General features: G+C 43.3%; 1 protein-coding gene across 1 annotated transcript in view; it reads right to left on the bottom strand.

Annotated features, from left to right (window-relative positions):
- Positions 1 to 20,801, bottom strand: part of NUDCD1 (NudC domain containing 1) — a 69,048-nt gene that overhangs the window by 23,704 nt on the left and 24,543 nt on the right. The window contains exons 5-7 of the mRNA XM_060243316.1: positions 20,113 to 20,295; positions 15,847 to 16,057; positions 5,603 to 5,747 (exon numbers count right to left, since the gene is read on the bottom strand). Of these exons, the coding sequence (XP_060099299.1) occupies positions 5,603 to 5,747; positions 15,847 to 16,057; positions 20,113 to 20,295 (539 nt within the window). The remainder of the gene's footprint in view (positions 1 to 5,602; positions 5,748 to 15,846; positions 16,058 to 20,112; positions 20,296 to 20,801) is intronic.

Here is a 20,801-nt window from a genome sequence, read left to right as displayed (position 1 = left end):
GTTCATCCCACCTTGAATCAACAGAAACAAGTAGATGACTAGCAACCTTCATTCAAGGCCTGAATGGAATGAAATGAGGGAGCAGTTAACATGTATTCACAGATGAGAGCTCCATCAATGGCAACTAGCCAAGGTGACTATGGAGAACAGCTATATGCAGAGGTAGGGGACGGACAGTGGCTCAGTGGTAGAGCATCTGCTTGGGAAGCAGAAGGTCCCAGGTTCAATCCCTGGCATCTCCAAAAAAGGGTCCAGACAAATAGGTGTGAAAAACCTCAGCTTGAGACCCTGGAGAGCCGCTGCCAGTCTGAGAAGACAATACTGACTTTGATGGACCAAGGGTCTGGTTCAGTATGAGGCAGTTTCATATGTTCATATATGTTCATAGTGAGCTTGAATACCACTATTAGGAAGAAACTTCAGGGAAAGGCCTCAGCCTCTATAGCTTGTATGCTTGCCCTCCTGGGCAACTGGTTGGCTGTTGTGTGAAACAGGATGCTGGACTGGATGGACCACTGGTGTGATCAAGCAGGGCTTTTCTTATGCTCTTATGTACTTCAGTTCACCGGGGTAATCTGAACATCTGTCCTTTGAAAACCAAAGAAGAATAGGTTCTTATGCCCCACTTTTCTCTACCTTAAGGAGTCTCATAGTGGCTTACAATCACATTTCCCTCTCCACAACTGGCACCGTATGAGATAGACAGGGCTGAGAGTGTTCTGCCAGACACAAGGTCACCCAAGCAGGCTTCATATGGAGGAGCAGGGAATCAAGCCCATTTCTCCAGATTAGAGTCCTTTGCTCTTAACCACTACACCATGCTGACTCTTGGGCAAAAAAGCTCCCAGAAGAAGGTGGTGAAACAGATTTTTCCCCACCCACCTTCCCTCCAACAAAATGCACCACAGTACAGAAGAGGAAATCTGGCAAAAATCACCTCATTCTTTCTATTCTGTGGCAAATAAAGCAATTTCAACACCACGATTTTCCAGCTCCCTATAGTGTATGGTTCATGAGGATCACTAGTATTGATGGAAGATTTCAGAAACAAGCACTAGGCTGCTGGGAAGGGGGTGATTTTGCCCCACCTGCTCATTTTGAAAGTTTTTCATCTGGACACATGACAAGCCCATGGCATATACAAAATCTGGGGAAAAATTGTTTTAATAAAATAATCACAAGCAACGTTTTAAGACTTCTGATCATTTTAAATAGTGCAAGCAGGGCTTTCTCTGCAGTGGCACCTCTTTTATGAAACCTCTCCCCTGTGAAACTGATAGAGGAAGCTCTCTATTAGCATTCATATTTTGAAAAGCTTTAGAAAAGGAACAATATCCATCAATTCCTCTTAACTGTAACAGCTTTTTATTTTGCTTTGCTTTCATTGTCGCTGGCTGTCCCATTGGGTTGAAAAATGATGTTAATTGAGCAAATGAAATAGGTCTCACTAGATGAGATAATAGAGGAATTTTTACTGCAGCGCACACACTACATTTTATAACTTGCTGTGCCAGTATCTCGAGCCAGGGAAATTGTGCCTCAAACTCCTCTAGTGTGATTAATAAGTGTTATTAATCCTGCGATACTATGAACTCCGAAAAAGATTTCTCTTAACGGCTTTAACAAATTATTCCTTTCTCTCCATGTTGAAATAACGAGTTTTTGCAGTGCACCTACTTGATTTGTGAGTGAAGAAACTTCTCCATTGCTTTTTCCAGTCAAGGCTGCTGTGACCGGCTGACTTGAGAGGCTATTTGGTCAGTGAGACTCATCTTGTGCTGATGGCACGTGCTATCCAGAGCCAAGTAGAACCTGAGACAAAGGGAGGGATGAAACATTCCCTTTCCTTGGGAGACGTTTTCCACTGGAGCAAGGGAGTTCTCACTTGGGGAAGAAAGGAAGGAACTGGATGAACCCGCAGTAAGCAGGGCAGGATGAAAGATTGTATTAGATAGAAGCAACTTTTGTAGGTGCTATACTATATAGTCCTTTGAATTATATGGAACATGAAAATTTGCTGGTAATGAGAAATCTGGAGCCACTCAAAAGTCTGTATAACTTTGTAACACAAAAAGAAGCCTTGCAGTGCTGTCCCTTACAAAGCATAGAAACTGCCTACAATACGGGATGCTCTTCTAAACAAACGAAAAGGAACAGGCTATTTGCAAAGATCACTCAATGCACAACAGTTATTTCTAAACACTCGTAATTATGCACTGACATTGACCTTTAAAGCTCTGTCCAGTCTGGAGACAGCATACCTTAAGGGCTGCCTGCTCTGATATGAATCTATCCAATGATTCTGGCCATCTATGGACAGCCTGCTTGGGTTGCTGTGCCATCTGCAGCCACATGGGTGGTGGCAACCCGAAAAAGGGCCTTTTCGGTTAAAGTGCCAAAACTTTGGAACTCCTGCCCCAGGGAAACTGATTTGTCTTCCTTGATGGCTATCTTCCACCAATGGGTAAAGACTTTTTTTGTTTTATTTATCGTTCCCTAAGTCTTAATGGCCCTCCTTCCTGTTGTGTGTTTATACATGTCCTGTTTGATTATTTTAAATATTTAACACACATATGTATTTTAAATGCTGTTTTTAATATTTTAATGCCCGGCATGCTTTAATGTTTGCCACCCTGAAGACCCTGAGTTGGGAGAAAACGTGGCACAGAAATGTTTTTAACAAATAAATGTCGGGCTCAATTAATGAAGGATAACATTCTTTACTTGTATGAAGATGGGGGTTTATTCCTTTTTAAGACATTATTTACTCTATTTCTAGTCTGCCTTTCTCACTGAGACAGTGTAAGTTGATTAGTGGCCATACAGCGAGACATCTAATAAGTACAGTGTAGGTTGATACAATCAGTATGAGAAGACATCAAGCAAGTATGCACTAGGGTTACCGAAATCTGAACAAGCATTAAATGTTAGGTACAATACAGAGCATGGATATAATGAAGATAAATGGAATTGTGTCAGCAGAAAACAGTGAAATGACACCAGATTAATATGTGCAGCAAACTTGATAAAATCTTCACTGCCTTTATAAAGTGCCTTCTTGAAGTAGTCTGGGACAGAGAAAAGCCCTCCTGAACAACTGCAGAAGTGCCAGATGTGTAAGCTGAGGGAGACTTATGATCTAGCCCATTATGTGGCCAAGTGCAAAGTAATGCACATTGGGGCCAAGAATCCCAGCTACAAATACAAGTTGATGGGGTGTGAACTGGCAGAGACTGACCAAGAGAGAGATCTTGGGGTCATGGTAGATAACTCACTGAAAATGTCAAGACAGTGTGCGTTTGCAATAAAAAAGGCCAACACCATGCTGGGAATTATTAGGAAGGGAACTGAAAACAAATCAGCCAGTATCATAATGCCCCTGTATAAATCGATGGTGCGGTCTCATTTGGAGTACTGTGTGCAGTTCTGGTCGCCGCACCTCAAAAAGGATATTATAGCATTGGAGAAAGTCCAGAAAAGGGCAACTAGAATGATTAAAGGGCTGGAACACTTTCCCTATGAAGAAAGGTTGAAACGCTTAGGACTCTTTAGCTTGGAGAAACGTCGACTGCGAGGTGAAATGATAGAGGTTTACAAGATAATGCATGGGATGGAGAAAGTAGAGAAAAAAGTACTTTTCTCCCTTTCTCACATACAAGAACTTGTGGGCATTCGATGAAATTGCTGAGCAGACAGGTTAAAACGGATAAAAGGAAGTACTTCTTCACCCAAAGGGTGATTAACATGTGGAATTCACTGCCACAGGAGGTGGTGGCGGCCACAAGCATAGCTACCTTCAAGAGGGGTTTAGATAAAAATATGGAGCAGAGGTCCATCAGTGGCTATTAGCCACAGTGTGTGTGTGTGTGTGTGTATATATATATATATATATAAAAAATTTTGCCACTGTGTGACACAGAGTGTTGGACTGGATGGGCCATTGGCCTGATCTAACATGGCTTCTCTTATGTTCTTATGAACAGGAGAGAGAAAATGATGACATATTGGAACTTTTGGAAGCAACACTGAGTTTGGCTGCTGCTGTTGGGACTCCCAAGATGGGAGCACATACGGCCGGGGCTGCGCGGACTGCACTGGCTGCCAGTGGTGTACTGAGTCCATTACAAAGTGCTGGTTATCACCTTTAAAGCCCTATATGGCCGAGGACCTGCCTACTTGAGGGACCGTCTCTCCCCATATGAACCCCAGAGAGCGCTGAGGTCAGCTGGAAAGAACCAGCTGAATATCCCTGGGCCAAGGGAGGCCAGATTGAAGACCACCTGGGATCGGGCCTTCTCCATTGCAGCTCCACTGCTGTGGAATCAACTCCCGGAGGAGGTGCGGGCCCTGCGATGTTTAGACCAATTCCGCAGGGCCTGTAAGACCTACCTCTTCAAAATAGCCTTCACCTAATACCGAGCCAAGAAAGTTTCGCTAGACATGCTTTAGCCACTGAATTTTATTAAAGATCTAAGTTATAGCACCACAATGTTAATTTTAAATACAAGTTGTTAATGATTTAATGATGATTTTATAATTGTAATTGTAATTGCGATGTATGGTTTTATTGTATATTACACTCGTATGTTGTGAGCCGCCTTGAGCCTGCCCTGGCGGGGAGGGCGGGATACAAATAAAAAGTATTATTATTATTATTATTATTACACACTGCCTTATTCTGCTAAAGGCACATTTTTAAAAATTATCTTAGTCTGTTAGGCATCCCAAGGTGAAATAGCTTTCCATGCTCATTTTTTATCTAGTTACGCTGAATCATCCAGTTGTTGCTTGTGTTTTACCCAGTCTTGTTCACTTGAGTACTGTTTCCAACAGTGAGGGGGGGGGAACTGTTAGGTAAATGTACAAGTAGCAGACATTAAAAAATGCAGTGAAGCAAATGTATTAGCTTTCAAAACAGAAACTTACTTTCTAATAGAGAGAGGGTTTACTGGGAGTTGAAAAATAACAAAACAACAATTCAGGAAAACATCTCGTCTAGCTACTCTCAACCTACATGTTAACTCAGAGATGTCTAAAACTCATGCGAGGAAAGACTAGAGATTCACAAACAAGGGCCCATAAAATGAAACTCAATTTCCAGTCCAACCCCCATGTATTGATTACCCAATTGAAGCATCCCAATACTAGCTAATTATGCATATTTTCACCTAGCTCTGGCAGTAAATACATGCAGGGTATTCTAGTGGTCTGTAACCTTAAGCTAGCTGACATCAGCATTCACAAACAAACAGCTAATTATCTCATGACTTCAGGGACGGAACTTGCAAAACTCCAACAAAAACCAATTCATATTTTATTGGCAGCTGCAAAACCCAGGCTAGCTCAATCTTGTCAGATCTGGGAAGCTAAGCAGGGTTGGCCCTGAATAGGAGACCATCGAGGAAGTCCAGGGTTGCTATGCGGAGGCAGGCAATGGCAAACCACCTCCGAACATCTTTTACTTTGAAAACCCTATAAGGCCATCATAAGTCAGCTGTGACTTGATGGCAAAAATTTTAAAAAGCATATTACCAGGCTGCAATGTAAAAAATGTAACTATATCTTAAAAGATCAAGAGTTTTAATTTTATTATTCATTTTACCATTTCATCAGAGGTAAGATGCATCAGACGCTTGGCTATCGCTTCACTCTGGGCAGGGTCCATGATTAATTCACCCTGTGAATCACCAACAATCAGCTCTGGCCACATACATCCTTCTTCCTTCTTCATCAAGGAAATCTCCAAACTGGAAAGAGAAAAATACTGATAATTGGAAAGAGATAAGGCACATTTGTAAAGTATCCCTTCTTGCATTTAAATAGACTGTATAGCTTTCATATGCATATTCTGGAAAAATGAAGTAATATGATTCAGCATAGCTACTGTTGGGACTGCTTGTATTCCCACACATGCACCAAATTTATCATCTCATGTAGCATTTAGCATTCTGACCATTTCAGCATTCAGGTATCTTTTTAAAGCAATGGTTTTGTCCTTAAGGCAAGAGATAACCTTGAAAACAAGATCAAAGCAAAGCAAAATGTTAAAGTTGGTTCAGGATTCAGATCCTGTAAGATGGGCTCCAGCAGAACCCAAGCTCTAGTGATGCTGGTAGTGGCACCTCCAAAAGGTAGCCATGACCACAGCTGCAATGGGGCAGCTTATGAGCTGCACAGACTGCATATCTGGCATCCAACCCAACTCTCCTTGGGGACCAAGGCTTGTGTCCGCATGCAATTTGGACTGGATCATGAAGCCTTCGAGAGCCATAAATAACTGTAACTCCACTACCATTAAAGCCAAGCAAGAACTTCCCATGGTCTGAGCGTGAGAACAGAACTATGCAAAAATTATACTCAGTGATGACCTAAATAGGTTGGATCCTATGAATAGATTGGAGCCTATGAATATGTTGTTCTACAGATGAATATGTAGACCCTCCCACCAGGGCAGGGAACCTGGCTCTGGCAGAAGACGTGCTTTCCATCAGAAGGAGGCTCCACCATTAACTGAACAGACAACCAGGATATATACTGATAGCTTCCTCAACTTACAGAACTCATCTTTCCAAAACACATTATTTAAATTCCTTGGAAGCAGAATTTGTGCAAGCACAATGGCTGTGTTCTAAGCCAATTCTGATTCTACAATAAGCCACTTACAGCTCAATGCTATAGATAGATCCAGGTGGGCAGCTGTGTTGGTCTGAAACAGGAGTCAAGTAGTACCTTTAAGACATTCAGAATCTAAGCATTCATGTGCATGCACACTTCTTCAGACAGGGAAAGTCTGAAGTGTGCATGCACATGAAAGCTTACATTCGGAATAAAACTTTGTTGGTCTTAAAGGTGCTACTTGAGTCCTGCTTTGTTCTACTAGCTCAGTGCTATGTTCACTTACTGGAATGTAAGAGCTACTGAGATGAATGCAGCTTACTCTAAATAAGTGTAAGAGTTATTATATTTATAGTTCTAGCCTACAGTTCAAAAAGGTCAGAAACCACCTTTTCTCAGAATACTCTGCTTTTCCTCACCAAAAATCTGCTGGGTTTTGGGGTATTCTTGTAAGCTAAATATACCCTAGCAAAAGGATCTCACAGGTAAAGGACGTAAGATCCTCTTGTGTGAACTCCGTTCATTCCTGCTGTTCTATGATCCAACTCTTAATTTCTAATGTTCCACAGGTTTCTGTTAGAAGTTATTATGCAGATCTTCTAGGTTATTTCCTCTTCTTTCCTTCCACTAAACAATCACTGAATCTCAAAGATAAACTTTCCCAGGAAAGACATATTTGCGAATAGAAGTGGAACTTCTTTGTTTTCAAGGAACAATGGAAAGAAAACTTCTCAGTAGAATTCAATCAAGACTCTATGAGTAGCTAAACGTATAATTTTCCACTTAAGGAACATGCCTCTCTCATTATATTCAAGACTCTTAAGGATGAATTCTTCTAGCACAATTCACAGCAAAAATAACTTATTTAGCACAAGAGGATAATATGTCATTTTGGCACTTTATCGCAATCTAATCATTATTGTGCCACTTTGCTTTATAGATGAATTTATCTGTTAGAGAAGTCACTCATTCTTCTTTCCCTTAAACTGTCATTAAAGTCACCCAGTTATTAGGGGGGGGGCACACTGGGGGAAGAGGAAAAGAACTGCCTTAGTAAATACTGTATCAAGATTTGCAATGGATAAAGTATCATGAATATAATGAAAACCACTCCACTTTTTGCAGGAAGGACTATTGAAAAAAAATGGTTACAAACAGGGAAACAACATAATTATTACCACTTGAATATTCCAGAGCAATTCCAGTATTTCTAACAAGCTGAACATGTTTTAAGCCACATCCAGAGATATCTAGACATTTTAAAAGGTCCCAACTATGTGCATCAAAAAGGAAAGCCCACCTTTCCACTGTCTCATTCCATCTTGGTCCTGGATGCTTACTGCCACCACCTTGCTCTTTGCTCTGGTTCTCCATTGCCCAAAAGACTGTTCCAATCCCTTGTGTCTAAGAGAGGCTCAGTCTCTAACCATGTCTTCATATTCTGGCTCATTCTCTTCTGTATTGCTTGGTGTTGTTCTTTGAATATATATATTCAATATAAGAATGGAAGTCCAGCCCAGCCCAGCCGCATCCGACCTAATAGTCCAGCATCCATTTCCAGCTGTAACAGTCAGGTGATTCCAGGAACTTGGACATTCCATTGGACCACCTTCTCCTGTACGAACCTGCCCCAGTCATCTTCAAAAGTGTCCCTTTCAACTAAAGCCAGATGGCTGGTACCTGAGAAAGGGCCTTTTCTATCATGGTGCCAAAACTTTGGAACCCCTTCCCCCTGGGAGTTATCTCTCCAGCAGATGAAGACTTCTTAGTTTTGTTTGGTGTACCCCCAGGAACTCTTCCTAGTGCTTCTCCTTGGTTATTACAATTGTAATGTGTACATGTTTTTATTGAATTATATACCTATTTTAAACACTTATGTTTTTTAATGTTTGGATGTTCCCTACACTGAAACATTTGGGAGGGCGCCATCTCACCCAGTTCCTCTCCTTATAACATTCTTATTCCACTTGCATTTTGGCTATGTAGACCCCAAGATGCCTAGCATAGTTCCTTCCTCCCTCCCTCCCTCTGGTCAAAGGGGACCCCCTCCCTTACAGCAATGGAAAAGCTGGCCAAATCCAATCCCTGGACACCCCCCCCAGCTTTGTCATTTCCCCCTCATTATTTGGATTAGTTCTGGAGATTTCCTCTGAAGCAACAGTATAATCCCCTAAATTCTCCCGAAAATGATTTAAATCGCTTCACTGCTCCATCAGCATGGATTCCAAGTGTAAACATTATTGCCTTGGTTAAAACAGAAACCCAACACTGCCACAGCTTAATGAAAAACATTGTTTCGTGTTCATCCTCATTAAATAGTTTAACACACAACATTAACATCCACCTGATGCTGTCTTTTGTAGGCAACCACATGGATTTGTTCACCAGCATACAGTGCAACAAAAGCTGCTCTCACTCTGAGTATCCAAGACAACCTCTTGCTCTTACACTGGAGTTGCGGGGGGGGGGGGGGGGAGGGAAGGAATGTGCCCAGAAAATATCCACTGATATCCTAAGGAGGATATCTGATATATATTGAGGCCGATTTTGCACTCACCTCACTCTGCCCTCACGTCTGTCTTCTCCACGCGGCATCCTCCCGATTTCCCACTATTTGCGTCGGGGCTGCAGCAAACATCGCGGTTTTTGCACAGCAAACGGAAACTGGTTTTTTGCAGTTTCTGTTTGTTGCACGAAAACTGTGATATTTGCTACAGACCCGGCACAAATAGTGGGAAATCAGGAGGACGCCGCACGGAGGAGATGGACATGAGGGTGGAGTAAGGTGAGTGCGAAATCAGTCTGAGTTGTAGCTGGATTAAATTTTCTGCTGAGGAAAGGCACTTCCATCAGCACTTTCCTTGTCTCCCCTGCTCCCGCTGCAGGCCACTCATCTCCCTGAAATGCTGCTCCTGAGGAGCTGAGGAGTGTGTGTGTGTGTGTGTGTGTGTGTGTGTGAGAGAGAGAGAGAAAGGGGAGCCCAGGAATGGCATGGAGGGCAAATTTATTTATTTAGAATATTTCTATGCCATCTCCTCTGAATTCTGCTTGAGGCAACTTACAGTTAAAACAATACAGAAATAAGAAGCCATTAAAATAAGCTGTTTGTCATAAACAGCATAAAAATGGATGAAGGTAAAGGAAGATTCTCTGCATTAGTGGAAAGGCAAACCAAGGGCTTTTTTTGTAGAAAAAGCCCAGCAGGGACTCATTTGCATATTAGGCCGCACCCTCTGACATCACCACTGTTTCATACGGAGCTTTTTTGTAGAAGCAGCCCAGCAGGGACTCATTTGCATATTAGGCTGCACCCCCTGACATCACCACTGTTTCATACAGTGTTTTTTTTGTAGAAAAAGCCCAGCAGGGACTCATTTGCATATTAGGCCACACCCCCAATACCAAGCCAGTTTGGTGTAGTGGTTAAGTGTGCGGACTCTTATCTGGGAGAACCGGGTTTGATTCCCACTCCTCCACTTGCACCTGCTAGCATGGCCTTGGGTCAGCCATAGCTCTGGCAGAGGTTGTCCTTGAAAGGGCAGCTGTTGTGAGAGCCCTCTCCAGCCCCACCCACCTCACAGGGTGTCTGTTGTGGGGGAGGAAGGGAAAGGAGATTGTGAGCTGCTCTGAGACTCTTTGGAGTGGAGGGCGGGGTATAAATCCAATATCTTCATCTTCTTCTTCTTCAAGCCAACCAAAACTGCATTCCTGCTCAATCCAAGTGTTTGGTATTTTTTGTATAGTTTTTTGGGTTAATATTCTGTACTGTGCTGCCACTGTTTTTCTCACTCAAAAAAAGCCGTGGGCAGACCAAGACCGACTTCCCACTCGCCTTACGCCGCTGTCAAGCTCCTCTTCTCAAATGGGGCCTCCCTCCAATTTCACTCTATCTGCCCCGGAACTTCAGCCAGCGTCAGCTTTTTCGCACAGCAAAGAGAAACCTCTAAAAACCAGTTTCTCTTTGCCATGCAAAAAAGCCGCTCTGGGGCAGATAGTGTGAAATCAGAGGGAAGCCTCACTGAGAAGAGGAGCTTGACAGCAGCATAAGGCGAGTGGGAAATCGGTCCAAGTATTTCAGTTTTTCAGTAGTAGAAAGGATTTCCCAGTAGTAGAAAGGCAGACCAAGTATTACTCTTTCCTATCTTGGATGGGGTTATACTCTGCTTTAAAAAGCCAGGTTTGTAGCTTAGGAGAACCACTCAACACTATGGACACTTAGAAAATCAGCTAGCTGTTGTGGTCCAGAGTGCTTTTGCTCAGCTTTGGCTGGTGCATCAGCTACATCCATTCCTGGGTCACTTAGATCTAGCCACAATTATCCATGTCTCGGTTACATTCAAACTGGACTACTACAATGTAGTCTACTTGGGTCTACCCTTTTAAAGAGTTTGGAGGCTGCAGCTAGGGCAGAATGCTACAGCTGGACTCCAGGTTGGGGTCACCTACTGGGAGAACATGTCCCTCACACTGCAGCATTTATACTGGCTATTGATCCACTCCTGAATGCAATTCAAGGTGTTAGTTTCGATCTTTAAAGCCCTTCATGGCTTGGAACCAAGTCTTCTCCCATATGCCCCTGCCTGGGAATGAAGGTCACAGGGAGTTACCCCCTCCTGTCTGTCCCACAAATTAAAGATGTTTGTTTGGGGGGGGGGGTACATGAGAGAAAGCCTTTACACTGGCAGACCAACAATTATGGAACAACCTCCTCAGAGAGGTGCACCTGGCCCCCTCAATGTCAATCTTTAGGAGGAAGATGAAGATAGTTTATTTAGGACTGCATTTGATTGATTTAGATATTATTGGAACTCCTAATCAAAAATTTTTACGTGTGGTTGTTTCAATAAATGATAACAAAGTTCTAAACAAAGCCACCTGGGGCAGTTGCCTTTGGTCTCTCTAAAATTTGTAAGTAGTTTCTGTAGCCTCATCGTCCAATTTCTCCACAGCTGCTAGACAAAGCCGTACCCACCCATCTTCATTAAATACCGACTTTCCTGCTGTTTCCACACCACTCCGCCTCAGTTCTTTGTGTCTTGCATTTACATTCTCCACTTGGAAAAGCAATGTTTTATAGCATACTTGCAGAACTTTTAGGGCTCTGTTTGGCAGTCGGAATAGTGATAGAAATGGGCAGGGGGAGAACTAGCAGGACCACCCTCTACCCCATCAAGGTCATCACTGCAAGCCCTACTAGAAATGCCTCCAGCCACAGAAGTGTGGCCAGCAGCGAGCAGAGACAGGGCTTTCTCACTGGTGGCTCTTCAGTTATGGGATGTGCTATTCCTTTCAGCTTGCCTAGGAAAGGAAAGGTCCCTTGTGCAAGCACCAGTCATTTCCGACTCTGGGGTGACATTGGTTTCACAACGTTTTCACGGCAAACTTTTTACAGGCTGGTTTGCCATTGCCTTCCCCAGTCATCTACACTTCCCCCCCAGCAAGCTGGGAACTCATTTTACCGACCTCGGAAGGATGGAAGGCTGAGTCAACCTGGAGCCGGCTACCTGAAAACCCAGCTACTGCGGGGATCGAACTCAGGTCGTGAGCAGAGCTTAGGACTGTAGTACTGCAGCTTTAACACTCTGCGCCACGGGGCTCTTGCCTAGCACCCACCTAATTACCAGGTGAAAACATTTATCTCCTCCTGCAGGTTTTTTACATTTTTATACCTGCTTTTGATATTTTAATTCCCTCTTTCTGGCCTGTAACCTTTTATAATGCTGATTGCTGATGGTTTTACTGATGAGAATTTCAAGGAAAGAATTGTTTTAAACCAACTGTGTTGTTTTTGTGGTTCACTGCTTCGGGTAAGATTCTCTGGAGAGGCAGGGCAGAAACACCCCAAATAAATAAATGTGGCTTGATCTTCAGAAAGTGCAATCCCTGCACAGAATACTGACACAGCACCAGTAAATTAAAGCGGAAAGCTCCGCAAGGAATGTTGCTTCTCATCATACACAGGTTTACCTCAGGGTATCTGGCTTCTGTAGGAAAGCAAACCACATTGGGAAGCCATAGCTCCAAGTCCTAAGACCTGCTGCTAGCTTTAACAGTGCATAGATCTTTTTCCTCTGTCATTTTCATTCACTTTTCTCTTTCCACAACAGTACACAAAGCAGATGAGAGTAGCTGTTTGCCAGCAGGTGACATAAGGAAATCCAACACCAAAGGTCTGCCTGGAAGACAGACTGCAGGCAGGAGAGAGACAAAACTCCAAATTCATAACAGCGGGGGAATAACACTGAATCGTTTGGAAACAGACATTCCGAGCAGCTTCATGGTGAGGCTGTGTCTTTGGCAATCCTTCTTAGCAGCTGCACAAGTTTGCATAAAGGCACCGAAAGCCAACAAAATAAGATAATAGCAAGTGCAGAACAGAACTGACTCCCAATTAGGTAAAGAAGGGGATTGATTTGTGACTGATCCCCAATGGGGAACTCACACAGTGGGAACACCGGCAGAACCTCATTTTTCATTTCAGCTTAATGCACGTCTCTCAATGTCTCCAAGCAAAAAGTCAACATCAAGTTTGGGGAAATGTCACAACTGCTTTGGGAAGGCAACGGGCCATTTTGCAGAGAAAGCAGGAGAAACAATCTCACACAGTGGGAATCCACTCCGCCATACATTAATCAAAAGCAGCAATCGGTTGGTTAATAGCAGAGAGGAGGCGCTTCTCCAATAGCACTGTATGTGTAGCACATTTTTTTAACACAAGTCAGCACTGGATCCTGAAACAGAGAATGCCAGATGCTTGTTCCATTGAGAATGGATATAGATGAGGACCACTTATCTCAGTGTGGCTGCATTAAAAAAAAGTTCTTTTGCAGCTGGAAGCACACTGAGGCGGCTGGCTGGTGAAGGAGGAGGAATTGGGTTTTATATACCACTTTCCCCTACACTAAGAAGTCACAAAGCAGCTTACAATCATCTTCCCTTTCCTCTCCCTGCAACAGGCACCTTGTGAGATAAGTGGGGCTGAGAAAGTTTTGAGAGAACTGTGACTGGCCCAAGGTCACCCAACAGGCTCCGTGTGGAGAAGTGGGAAATTGAACCTGGTTCTCCAGACTAGAGTCTGCTGTTCTTAACCAGTACACCGTGGTGGCTGTGTAGTTTCGACTACATAGTGAACCAAGTATTTCTGCATTGCTCTGGCAACTCAGATCAGAAAAACAGGAACAGGGCTATAGATCTGAATTTCCTGAAGGGGGGGAAGAGAGGCACGGGCTGAACCTGGTCGAGGCCCATACTTAGGTAGCTACATTAACTTATTTCAATATGAAACTATATTTTCAAAAATCATATGCCATCAATTCATCCTGTGGTTTAAAATATATTTTTTTTCATTCATAATATTCTGCATCTCAAAGAAATAAGATTGTGCTAGATAACACAGACAACCAAGCTCCCCGTGTGCAGTAAAAAATACCAAGCGAGGGGTTTTAAAACCCATGAACAATGCAACAGGCCTACCTGGACCCACTCAGAGGAATAAAAATGGCAGTGGAATTTGAAGACAGGGACATGGCAGCCCCTGAAGCCACTGCCAAATGAAAGAGCAGTCCAAATTTTAGAACTGTGTCAGCAAGAGAAATGAGTTTGGGAGCTGCCTTTCTTGCTACGGCAATGGGATCCCATTTGCAACTCTCCTAACTTCCTCTTATTGTTTAATGCAAGTGCTGCTAAGCTAAGATTCTCTAAGAACAAGCATAAAAGACTTTGGACCCAAGTTTAACACTAAGATTTCACAAAGCGTCCAATATATGCCAATGCCTGTTGTGTAGGCAGATTGTGAAATCATGATGACTGTTTATTTCTGCAAAATAGTTGCCATAAAATTCACCAGAGAGTCAGGAGAAACAGGAATTGGTTTTCCATTGGAGAAAGCCCATCTGGTCTATATGTCCAATGAAGGAAACAAATGCTAGACATAAAAACCTGGTGTGTGTGTAGAAATGGGCTATATGACAGGCAATCCGATTGCGGGGAGGGGAGGTTGGAATATCTGCCATAAGGGGGATTTCAAATTTTGGCTTAGGGGTAGATGATCACCAAAACAGACAGAAATGTTTAAAAGGTAGAATTTTCCTTTGCTTTTTGTTCAAATGCTTAGCTAGGATGTGTGATCTATGCTGGGACTCATGTTTTTATATTATTTTCCTTAGATCTGTATCCACAAGGTATGGCAGCCACTTTCCATGTATATGCTCTAATTTTACCTTTAATAATAATGTTTATTTCCTGTTAGATTGTGATGCAAATAATGTTTATTTCCTGTTAGACTGTGATGCAAATCCTACCTGCATGCTGAGACTGCTCTTACAAGCTAAGAACATGCATACATGGGAGGGCTATAATAATCGGGAAGCTCAGCCCTTTGCACTTGGCTCGGAGGCAGTGTTTCCAGGGTTCCCAAGGTACTGATTATGTGACAGGCTGGGTTTCATATTTTGGTGCAGTGGCATGAACAGAAACTTGCTTTTACATAACAGGTAAACACGCATATGAGAACATGGATATAGGGCAAGTGTGTGATGATGCCTACTCTGCCCTTTACTAAAAATCAAACTATGAAGAATTATTCTGGATACATACAATTCAGACAGCTTTGCAACAATGGAGGGATGCTGCCCCCCTCTGCATAACCCTGCTAATTTTCAGAGACAGCCTGGATTTCATTCTATGCATATAGACTGTTATCACACACAAAAAAAGAAGGCATGGAGAAGGAAATGCGAAGCCTATCTGAAGCACATGGCACGGTCCTATGGCTTACTCAACTGCAGGCATAGTCATAGAGATGGCATGATAGGAATGTGCCGTTATCTATGGCCAATTGTACAAAATGTGGCATCACCCAGCAATTTCAGAACAATAAATCAGCCATCCACTCGCTGCACTGGCATTGAAGCCAAACAATTACAAAAGGTTTGGAAATCAAACCTGGATTACTTGTTTGCTCTGTTAACTAGAGTTACCAGGTCTTCCCTGGCCACCAGCAGATGGAAGGGGAGACTCTAGGAGATTTGGAGATGGAGCCTAAGGAGGACCGAGACCTCAGTATAGAGCAATGCCATAGACTCCACCCTCCAAAGAATCCATTTTCTCTAGAGGAACTGATCACTGTAGTCTGGAGATGAGGTGTAATTCTGGGGGATCCCCAGGTCCCACCTGGAGGCTGGCATCCCTGGGCACAACATTAACCAGGTTATGAAGTATTGCAATAAATACCTGTTATTTTCTTTAATTATCCATGTTGAGCTTTCATGGTCAATTGATGAATAAAGGGTTCCTTCCAACACAGGTAGGAGTGGATCTTTCAGTGCCACACTGATACTATCCGAAGAAAAGCGAACTTGTATGTCCTCCTTTGTGAACTCTTCCGGTAGCCGAAAAGTGACTGTCAAATCATCTCCACTTTGTTGCCAGTAGTAGAGGGGATCTACAAACAGAAACACGGAAGAGAATACATCACTGGCTGCAGCCCTGAGAAGATTTAATGAGGAAGACTGGTGGGGAAGTGTTCGGAAAGCCAATTCTGTTTTCACTGTGAAGCTTTAATGATGCCAGCCAGAAAATACAGTAGTTACTTTCTACACAGGGCAAAGTGGCACTCATGTCTCCCCCTTGGGCACTTCTCCTCCACAAATGTTGAGACTTTATTCATTTATAATCTGCTCTTCAGCCACACTGAGTCCGAAAGTCGGTCACACTTAACATCTATCATTTTTTCTTAAATTAAAAGTCGTCAAGATGCGCAATTCCACTGGGAACTCCATTCTTATCTTTTCGTAAATGAAATTCATGAAATGCTGTGCCATCTGTTGGGGCCTGGCAAAAACAGACAGATAGCTGGTAAAGGGGATGAGTGAAGGAAGGATCCTAGATGTCAAGCTCTCCACTCTCACAGCCTTCTTCCATCAGCCTGGAGCTTCAATAGCTGGAATCTGTGATGCCCCTGTTCAGTAAGGGCCTCTTGCAAGCACAAACCAACCCAAGTCACTGGGGCAGCATTATTTTTCTAGGAAGCAACCGAGTAGCTGTGACTATATATACCTGGGTCCTAACATCACCATGTGTTTTCCCAAGGCCATCTCCACATCATTGGCAGGGAAATATATGTAGTGGAGTACAGACAAAGGGGTTCGTCACAGTAATGTTAGTCTTCAGGACCCGAAACACTAATGCATTCTATTTTTCATCAACTTAATATACTCTCCTTTATTACACACACCAAGCTGCACTGCGACTAGAAGACCTACAGAATGGATGCCACAAACGGCACAGGCAGCAGAGATCAGTGGCACTCTATGACCATAACAAAGCATTCCCCAGCACAAAGCTAAGAATATGTACATTCCCGGCTGTCTCTCCACTACACCCTGCTACATGTTCCCTGACTCAGCAGGCTCAAAATGACACCCTCTGAGGCATGAGACTGCAAATACACGGCAGTTCAACTACTCCATGCTGCACTTGTTAAAAAGGTTAACTGCCACTCAATTAGCCATGTGGCTGTTCCTTCATTATAAATCCAGGGGAAAAGAATGGCCCATGTTCTCCCCTCCTGTCCCATCAAGGTTGAAGTCTCTCTCTAGCCAAAGGAGCCTTCCGCCAAGTTAAGTGGCTTGATCTCTGGTGGAAGAGGCTCTTAAGCTGCAGGAAGATGTCCGACACGGCTTAACAGAGTGGATGGACACAGGTCAATTATCAGTATCTAAACACAGAACAGATGTCTAAGAACAAGTACAAGGTTTCTATGCAGAGGAAAGGCTTTAGCACAAATCCTAGATGTACCATGATAGATTAGCCTGTCAACTTATCACGCCTGGCACCCTGAACACTCCCCATGGCTTTGGAAGTCAAAACCTCTTCATATAATCAATTATCTGAAATGCTACCAGAGAGGAAACGATTTTTGCTAACCTCTGCAGGTTGTCAGTTTATGTCTTGAGGCATACCTGCGTTAGGCTGCCATGGCCTCAGGTAATGGCCATCAGGTTATTCAGCCTTTCAAATAAGCTTCACATCGACAATTACCTGAGCTGATAACTTGACATCTTGCATGGAGGGGGGAGAAGTGGACCGTTCACATCTAACATTACGGAGTGCACAAAATACTATGTCAGATAGCATCACAACTCTGGATTTGGCCTTTGCAAGACTGACTGTTATCAGAACAGTCCCTCTTTTTTAGGGTATGTTTCTGCGTCATAGAGAAAAGATCAGTCCCTGAGGGTTTCATCTCTGAGACAATTACCTTGTGAACTCATCATGTTTTGAAGAACAACTAATTCTTCTACATTTTACTCTTTATAAGCAGGCAGATTTAGTGATATATGGTGTACGAAGTGAAGCTGGACTTGCTTCTCCCATGTAGCATTGCATGAGCTAAGGGTGAATTAAAAAGGAATTACTTTTTGTGTTAACTGGTTGTCTCAAAGCCAAATGTGAACTTGCAGCTATTTTCATAGGCAATCCTACCTCCACTCTTCCAGTATGAAAACACCTGAATAGTGCAGAATTATTCCAGTTTAGGCCTTTTGGTTTTAATGAGATTAGACTACGTCACCATACCAAATCTGTAAAGGGTTGCACCAGAAGAAACGTTTTGTGAACTGGCAGCGAACCACATGATTTGGAGACATTTTATATTTAGCCATCAACAGTGATCTGTTTTACTGTACAAATTAGAAGACACTGCTTAAAGATTAAACACATTTGCACTGGTATAATAAAAAAGGAACTATGGTGTCATTACTCAGGTCTAAAATAGGTTTTCCAGGATTCATCTCTGTTCCATATAAGGTTACAGTTCCGGAAGTAGTCAAGAATGTCTTCTACTGATTCTGCCTAATAAGGAGGTGGTATTTTCTCCAAGTTCAGTCTGATGATGGCGACAGTGGCGGAAAATGTCATCAAGCTGCAGCCAACTTCTGTCAACCCTGTGGAGTTTTTACAGGCAAAAGATGAACTGAGGTGGTTTGCCACTGCCTGCCTCTGCACAGCAACCTGGACTTCCTTGGTGGTTTCACATCAAAGTATTAATCAGGGCCAACCCTGTTCAGCCTCTGAGATCTGAACTGGGTTTGCCTGGACCATCCAAACCAGGATAAGACTGACCTGGTAATCCTTATTCATGTATTGTAATCTGAAATCTAGATGCTCTTACTGCTGTGTGTTGAACTGTCCTCAGTGGTGGTTTGTAAATTTCACCCAGGGCAGAACCATTTTCTGAAGGGCATTTGTCTCTCTTCCAACTGTTGGGAACTTGTGTTTCCAGTACAAATGTGGTGTGGTGGTTCACAGCATCACACTACTATCTGAAAGGCCCCAGGTCTGAATCTTCATTTGTGAAATGGAAGCTCGCTGGGTGACCTTGGGCCAGTCAAACTCTCTCAACCTAGCCTTCCTCATAGGGTTGTTTGTGAGGATAGCATGGAAAAGAAAAGAATGATGAAAGCTATTTTGGGTCCCCGCTAGGGAGAAAGGTGGGGTGCACGAGAATCAAATGAGAATAACAACTCACTGCATTTGTTCTCCAGCATCTACAGGAGTAGCCTATCTCATCTGATGGCAACCTGTGCAAACAGCTGGTCCCAATGTACTTGAGACAGCACATCTTTTGTTCCATTATGACTTCTTTTCAACAACCCCTCTTGCATCATGTTAAGGTCGCTAGAGCACACTAGAATGATTAAAGGGTTGGAACACTTTCCCTATGAAGAACGGTTAAAGCACTTGGGGCTCTTTAGCTCGGAGAAACGTTGACTGAGGGGTGACGTGATAGAGGTTTACAAGATTATGCAAAGGATAGAGAAGGTAGAGAAAGAAGTGGTTTTCTCCCTTTCTCACAATACAAGAACTCGTGGACATTCAATGAAATTGCTGAGCAGTTGGGTAAGAACTGACAAAAGGAAGCACTTCTTCACCCAAAGGGTGATTAACACATGGAATTCACTGCCACAGGTGGTGGCAGCTACGAGCATAGATGGCTTCAAAAGGGGATTGGATAAATATATGGACCAGAGGTTCATCTGTGGCTATTAGCCACAGGGTATTGTTGGAACTCTCTGTCTGGGGCAGTGATGCTCTGTATTCTTGGTGCTTGGGGGAGGCAAGACTGGGAGGGCTTCTAGTGTCCTGGCCCCACTGGTGGACCTCCTGTTGGCACCTGGGTTTTTTTGCCATTGTGAGACAGAGTGTTGGACAGGATGGGCCATTGGCCTGATCCAACATGGCTTTTCTTATGCTCTTAATTGCATTCAGCAGCTGCCCTACAACAACAGAAAATGCTGCCCTGGAGATACGCTAAAGCCAGAACTGGAACATCTTGCAGAAGCAGTGCAAGATGCATCTGAGTGGGTTTTTGCTAGCCTGATAGGGTGTGTGTGTGTATGAGATCAGGAAATCAGGGTTTTCCCCCCGCTACCGCCAAAGAAAAACCAACTTTATTGATCTTTTAAAGGGTACAAGGAAAAAGGAAACCAGGGTTACCTTTCTTTTTTTCTTCCTCCTTCTCCTTTTTGCTTTCCTCATCTTTGTTATCACAGCTTATAAACGTGAAGGGTTTGTAAGAGATAACCATCAGACCATCACCGCTGGGTTCTATAGCTGCATAGTGAGGAACTGACTTTCCTTGAAGAACCTGACGCATTGAAACCTCATACTCCAGGACACCTAACAAAAAAGAAGAACATTCGGCTAAGAATAAAGATCAAGCTTAATGCAGTACTCTCCCAGGTTGTCTTGTCCTGTAATAACCAAAGTCAAGGCACACCAAGGTCTGAGCAGACGTCTCGAAACTGCTCCATCTAATTAGATTTTAGCATAAGAGGATCTCCATACAGTGGAATAGAAACCAGTATTATGCTAGCTGTGGTCCCAGGGCCAAAGGGCGACACTGTACATTTAGATAAAAACAATAATCTGCTTCGTTAACATTCCTGATGGCAAGGTTAGTGTCCACGGCTTTAAAAGTTCTTCAATTACAAGAACCCAAAATAAGCTAGCTGGAACACAACAACCCTATACAACCTAGTTGGAATCTCCTGTTTGAGAAGGTAACTATCATGGACACCCCCATCTCTGCTCAGCAGCCTCCTCTCCTTTCCTGATTTGCTTTCCAGGACCTGTCTTCCCCATGGTCAATCAGGGTACATATAATAACCTGGATTCCTCTGCCT

The sequence above is a fragment of the Heteronotia binoei genome, chromosome 7, assembly GCF_032191835.1.
Source record: "Heteronotia binoei isolate CCM8104 ecotype False Entrance Well chromosome 7, APGP_CSIRO_Hbin_v1, whole genome shotgun sequence".
NCBI classification, from domain to species: Eukaryota; Metazoa; Chordata; class Lepidosauria; order Squamata; family Gekkonidae; genus Heteronotia; species Heteronotia binoei.
This window is presented reverse-complemented; position numbering and strand designations above follow the sequence as displayed.